Source organism: Belonocnema kinseyi, chromosome 3, assembly GCF_010883055.1.
Source record: "Belonocnema kinseyi isolate 2016_QV_RU_SX_M_011 chromosome 3, B_treatae_v1, whole genome shotgun sequence".
NCBI lineage: Eukaryota > Metazoa > Arthropoda > Insecta > Hymenoptera > Cynipidae > Belonocnema > Belonocnema kinseyi.
The window spans coordinates 61,947,692-61,954,479 of NC_046659.1; the positions used below are offsets into that span (position 1 = coordinate 61,947,692).

General features: G+C 33.5%; 1 protein-coding gene across 4 annotated transcripts; it reads right to left on the reverse strand.

The window, feature by feature from the left end:
- Positions 1–2,258: 2,258 nt before the first annotated feature.
- LOC117170256 lies at positions 2,259–5,772 on the reverse strand. Of its 4 annotated transcripts, XM_033356897.1 has the most exons (3): positions 5,691–5,772; positions 2,541–2,725; positions 2,259–2,470 (listed from the first exon to the last, which is right to left on the reverse strand). In XM_033356897.1, the coding sequence occupies exons 1-3, from the start codon at positions 5,746–5,748 to the stop codon at positions 2,450–2,452; spliced, it is 264 nt and encodes an 87-aa protein (XP_033212788.1). In that variant the 5' UTR covers positions 5,749–5,772; the 3' UTR covers positions 2,259–2,449. The 4 variants fall into 4 exon arrangements, 3 of the variants coding, with proteins under 3 accessions (XP_033212788.1, XP_033212785.1, XP_033212787.1); XM_033356894.1 differs by having other exon boundaries at positions 2,259–2,725; XM_033356896.1 differs by lacking the exon at positions 5,691–5,772 and adding an exon at positions 3,749–3,852 and having other exon boundaries at positions 2,259–2,725.
- Positions 5,773–6,788: the final 1,016 nt, after the last annotated feature.

Genomic DNA, 6,788 nt, shown 5'->3' on the forward strand with positions numbered 1-6,788 from the left:
TCAAAAAATACTTATGGCATAACAATTATCCTGATGAACTGATACAGAAACATATTAAAAAAGATTTTCTGAGTTAGATTTGAAGAAAAACCAACCTTCTAACGACACTGTCTATACAATCGTTGATGTAAAACAAGAGATCATATCCATACCTTTCTTGGGGACTATTTCTCAAAATTTTAAAAGGCTAAATAAATTTATTAAATTAGGTAAAGGTAAACTAGACACTTTAGATCAATGTAACGTAGTTTATAGAATCACTTGTGATTGTGGTTATACCTATGTAGCAGAAACAAAACGCGCCCCACAAATTAGAATAAAGGAACATAAAAATAACATCAACCATGTGGTTAAAAATCAAAAATTCATAGATAAACATTTGGTTCAATGCCATGGAAGAGATCCAACTGTCATTAAATGGGATGAAGTTGAAATCCTACACGTCGAGCCTAATTTTTATAAGCATGCCTTTGATGAAATGGTTTTCATTAAAAAAGAAGGCGAAAACTATCTCAACAAACTAACTGATTTAGATTTTTCAACGATTCTTACAACATGATTTTAGATTCATTATGTTAACACCCTTTTGCATCTACTTATAGTCTAAACTTATCTACGTTTACTCTATTTCCATGCAATCACATACAGGGTGGACACGCTGGGGCTTACATACATGGCCAGTTGAATGCTACCCGAATTGCACAATAGCAGGGGAGAAGCCATTTTACATGGGTATTTTCATACTTCGCGCCTTTAAAGTTGCATTCGGATCGGCGATTCGGCCAAGTCCGTGCATCTTCGGATTAAGTTTATGAGAGTTTCCATGGTTGCGTTCAAAACCTCAAGTGGTTATGTTCAGATTCACCTGTTTGCCCTAGTCGCTGTCAGTAAATACAGGCAATGTCAATTTGAAGTTTACGCATGTAATATTTCATTCACTTTATTTAAAACATATCCTGTCTATTCATAACATACCTTTTTTATGCAGTAAAAATAAGCGTTAAACACCAATCACTCTTCGTCCACTGGAAGCGCAGAATATTATTACTATTTTATACTATTTGTCACTGAGCAGCTATTCTATAATGGTATTAGCAAAGAAAAAAAATTACGTTTACTTCTCAGTTCACATGTCTCACATCATTATTAATTAAACACTTTTATTAGTTGTAATTACTGCATAACATAACCTATATTGTTTTGACACTTGTATCCGTTTGAAGTTTCGAACGCAACCATAGAAACTATCATAAACTTGATCCGAAGATGCACGGACTTGACGGAATGGCCAATCCGAATAAAACTTTAAAGGCGCGAAATATGAAAATACCCCTGTATAATGGCTTCTGCCCTGCTGTTATGCAATTCGGGTAGCATTTAACTCGCCATGTATGTAAGCCCCAGCATGTCCACCCTGTATATTTGATTATGGAAGGATTATTATAGCAAATTAAACTTTTTGATGTTCCAAATCCATTTATTTCCTTACTTTGCTAGATACCTTTATGAATACATAATATCATTTTTCATCCGAAATTGAATTCAAATGATAATAAGAATTAACAGCCTCAGATTACTACTACACTCATATTATATCCATACATTTAATGAAAACCTGCATCCCAAATTTTACAGTATTATAAGCAAATCTTACAAATTCGCAATGTTACATTTGCTGTTTTATCCCGGTAATTTACTTATTTATTTACTTAAAAAATAATTTGTTTTGTGGTCGTTAACCATTACAAATAAGTGGAAAATATACAGTAATAAACATATTATTTGATAACTCTAAGCAGAGAGTGCAAGACAAAAATAGCTTCAATCACAATGATCATATAAGCATTAAAACAATATCGTAATGTATACAATGCCATGTCAAGAACTAAGCCTCTATTACAAATGTTCTGTGACGTAAAATTTTAGAGATAAAAAAGCGAGTTTGCGGAGTTCTAGCAGAGACTTTGAGTTAGGGTCTTGTGATGAGTGGGTCACGTGACCAGATTCCTACCTTAACGCCACTTTTTTTATATCCCAACTTATCTTCACACGAATTGCCACATCGGGTTGAAAATTTGTGATACTAGATAAGAAGCACTAAGAATAGTGGGTCTGGTCCTAAATTTGTACAATCATGAAAAAAGTTTTTTGTTGTGAATAATTCCTTTTGCTTTTTTCATCATTATTAAAATTTATGACCAGAACCACCTTTCTTAGTGCTGCTTATTTATTATCCCAAATTTTCCACTCGTTGTGGTGCTTCGTGTGAAAATAAGTTGGGAAATAAAAAAAGTCACATGGCATTAAGAAGTATTTATAACCAATATTGTCCATTGGACGCGGCAGTTGAAGGCTGCTTTCGGTAATTATGCTTGCATTAAAAAGTATTAAAAGTTGTAAAGCGCAAGGTTAGTATTAACGTAAGGCCATTTCTCGTTGAAGCGAAGACTTATTGCGTTCCGCTCTTTTGCTAAAAATGGAGAAGGCTTTGTTAAACAGACTAGTTTAGTAATTATGCCATTGAGAATTATTGCACGAACATAATTATATTCGTCTATTACAGCAACGATGTGATTCCTGCGCCCTCCCAATAATACATCAAGAACCTCTGTATCTTTTGTTATACGAATCGTTTGGTTAGGATTTTTTTCTGGTCCTGTCTGGTAGGTAAGGTTAAGATTACCAGGTAGTCTTCTTCGGCACTGAGTAAGCTGCGAACTTGAATCTGCAAGAAAAAATATAAGTGGATGAATTTGAGTACTTTTAATGTTAATCTTGAATATGAAAGTGCCTTTTTTTGTTTTTGAGAAATTAAATGTCGTGCATTCCGTTTCAGTAAAACCATATCTGTTTCTGCGGTTTGTAACTTTTTTTTTTTATTCTTTCAAGGTAAAGTAATAATTTTCTCTGAAAATTGTGAAACACATTTTCAGACCTCCCAAACTGTAATGCATTTGACCGTGACAAAGTTTCGCAGTTCTACACTACTGACGGTACTACAATACGAAACACCTTCAACAAATCCTCTGTCACTGATGTGTCACACACAAGCTTATTAAAACTCTCAAGAAGGTTAGAAATTACGAATATAAATGAATTTTTATTTTTGGGTTGCATGATAAATAGAAAACACATTTTCTAAAGCCGCAAAATAAATTCTGTCATTGGGTTATGCCAGTTATATTACAGCTTTTCTCACTTTTTTCAGATTACCAGACAAATATACAGCGCTTAATACTATTTCGCATTTTTTGTAAGATTGATCGGGATATTACACAATAACGTCAGTGTGAGTATCAATTTTGATCTCTCCCCCCCCCCCCAGATTATTTCCTGATATTGAGATACACTAATATTTACTTTCCACATAATATTTTTGCAGCTTTTGCGAAATGAACTTTCTTTTCTGTATGTCATCAATAAATAAATATTCCTTGTTTTTCGTGCCTCATAACCTCTTTGACAGCTTAAGAAAGCAATCCCGTTGGAATGTGACACATTAGTGACAGGATTTTTTGTTATGTGTGATATTGTAGCGCCATCAGTAATAAAGAGCTTAACTATCTATCCTAAACTTTATCAAGATCAAATGCCTTTCAGTTTTGGGAGCCTAAATCCTATCGAAAATATAGTAAAAAATCTAGTTTATTCATATCATGGAGTAATAATGAGATCAAACGACAATGCACGCTCGCAAGAAATATGAACCTCAAGTTTTCATATACATATAGTTAGAGGGAGGACGTACACTTCTCCATTTTGTACCCATACTCCACTGCACCAGGGAAGGGATAAATTAGCGAATTGTAATAGTTTGCTTTGTTTGGAGTGGAATACCTGCTAGAGTTGCTGATTTGTTGGCGTAAAATTTAAATCATGTATATCCCACAAGTCAAAAACCTTTTGCATCTTTTCTAGATACTTCACTAACACTAGGCAACTTCTTTACCATTCAGCGTACGTCCTCCTCAGTCATGTCAATGTTGGAGAATTTCCTTTTCGTTCCGTCATCACTATCATCGTTATTATCACTTTTGTTTTCAATTGATTTAAAATTTCGAATATTTTCAAGATACACAGTAAGAACATTATCGCCACGTTTAGCAATTCTTTCTAAATTAATTTTAATTTTTCTAGAAAAAGTTCTGTAGTATCTAAAAAAATTAGATCCGTAATTATTACTCATTTTTTTTCATATCCGCCATTTCGAAACAAATTTGATAATTCCTAAAGTAACAATTCTTTTCGCGTCATAGTCAGTCTTATTCAATATCAGTCAATTGACCTATTGACAAACCATTCGACCTATCATTATCTGGAAATGACGATTAAGAAACTAACAAAAATATTTGATTAAATATTTGTTCAAATCTACGATTTGAAATCAATAAATATCAACAGGCGAAGAAAGGATTGATTTGTTTCATCAAATAATTTTTACAACACTACTAAATTTATATGTAGTTGTTCGCGCCTTCGAGAATCTTCAATTAACGCATTGAGAAACATTACTGACGTTTTATATTACAGTCAAGCTCGGACATAGCGTTCTGGAGATAACCATTCCGAGAATCGATGCCGCGTGTCAACTATGGGTGACAGGAGCTGCGCGGAATGTGCGGAGCTTACTCAAACTGCGACTTTCTCCGAGTTTGGCTGTACTTTTTCAATCGATACCGGCTAGTTTATTAATAAAATAGCTTAAGTTCTTTCCCATACTTTTATTTCATTAAGTTTCTTTAATTAGAGTTAATATACTGCTTTCTCGTAGACATTTTCTCTTGTAAATGTAAATGTTTCTATATTAATTTTGTTATTATATATCCATATAAGGAAGATATTGTGGAAAGAATTCTTCATGTCTACATATAATTAAAATAGCATGGTGCAAGGAAAGGTAAAATAAAAAAGTTTGATATGATGACAGAAAACTATTATTTTATTTGTATTAAACGCATTCCCATACAAATGTTTGCATAACTTTATATATAAACAAATGTACATTATAACTTACAAATTATTTCATTTTCTTTTATTGACAACTTTTTATGATATAAGTGCAGCAAACAGGTAACTTATTTCGAAGTATGTTTTGATATAATAACATTGTGATTAATGCCTAAAAATTCATACGTTTACTTACTTTTGAATGTTTCTGTTAAGGCAAACCGCGTGTGAGTATAGGTACACAATGTCAAAAAAACTTTAGCATACCGAGAGAGTATGGGTTCCGAACGTTTTTGGCCAGCGTAGTGGGGGGTTTCTTAGTATGATTTGGAAACGAACTTCCTATTCCGGCTTGCGAATTTCGGTTACGCATTTATTATTTTGGCATTCAACACTATCACACTATAATCGTCACATTTTATTCGTAAACGCATTGTCTTTCATGCTAAAATCACATAAAAAAGTCGCTAACGAAATTTATGACGACATCTGAAACTTAATTCAAAGACATTTTTTTCAGTGCTGCTAAAAATTTTTCATATAATGTTTTCACAAACTGAATAGAATATTGCCAATTAAATAATTTAGAAACTGTTGATTTCACTGCGATTACGATACCAAAGATTACATACATAAATGTTTACTGAAACCATTTTTCAAGTATCTACCAATTTTTACTTAATTAACTGCAATTATAAATCTCACTAAAACTATAAATGGCCATATTACATTATTATATTTACCAATAGAATTCAAGAAAACTAATAAGGTGAAGGGCAGAGCTCCAATTAAGAACCTCATATTCACTATGAGAGATAACTGATTAATGGGCAACTGTCAGAATGGTCTAACTCATGAATATTATAATGTTTCATTCCAGTATATATACTCAAGTCGTTATCTCATTCGTCCATGTAAATTATTTCACTTCCAGATACTAGAAAAATAGACTAGAGGAATGGCGTTATCATGAGGGGTGGGTGCTACCCCTCCCCACCTTTGTATATGACAGAGGCATGTTCACTTATTTTTTGTAAACTGTCTCTCACGCACGGAGAGTGCTGCCCTCCTGTTTGTTTCTTACGCTTTACTGAGCAAGAGCTCCCTTTCTCCGCACATCACATTTCGCGGAAATGCATTCTCAGGACATAAACTCGGATGCCATAATTCCATGTTCCAGTGTACTCAGTGGCTGTTCTAGGATTCAACTTTGGGGGAGGCTGCATGATTTTACTCGCATCAACCGTCTCTTCACAGATGTCAAAATTTCTGGTTCTGGTGGGGGGGCTTCCGCTCCCCATAGCCCTCCCCCCCGTGACCCGCCACTGAGTGTACTTAAGAAAAAAAACATTCGCATGAGAAATACCGGAAAATAGGTCTATAAGCGGCTTGTTTTTCTCTAATTTTTACTTTAAAGTGCAAGAAGAAATTTAAATTAGGCAGTGATGTTTCAAATATATAATCTCTATCTGAAACTCTTTTGTATTATAAAGAAAAAATATACATTTAATTCATAAACAACTGTTTATTTTTTCAATCTTATTTCAATTTTTATCAAAAATTGTATTCATGGGAAGATTTGCATAAATCTTGCTCCAGTAATTGCAAATATGATACAAAGCACAACTTTTCAAGGACTTCACGGAAAAATAAAAGTTAAAATGTTTCACAGGTAGATTCTTGAACGCCTAAAAATTAAAAGTATTTTAGCGAGTTTCACCAAGGTTAAGAGAATAATTCTGGCGTCATCTGATGTTTTACGCTCGAGTAAATATGGACGAGCAAACATGTGTAGCACATAGAATCGGTAACAGAAAAAACAAATCAACTATTGTCCTCGC

Bases quoted from the DNA above. Each gene is read 5' to 3' on its own strand.
- LOC117170256 (XM_033356894.1), bottom strand. From the start codon at position 5,748: ATGAGGTTCTTAATTGGAGCTCTGCCCTTCACCTTATTAGTTTTCTTG. The intron at 2,726-5,690 runs GTAAATATAATA...TTTTTCTTGCAG, and splicing joins AGTTTTCTTGAATTCTATTG to ATTCAAGTTCGCAGCTTACT.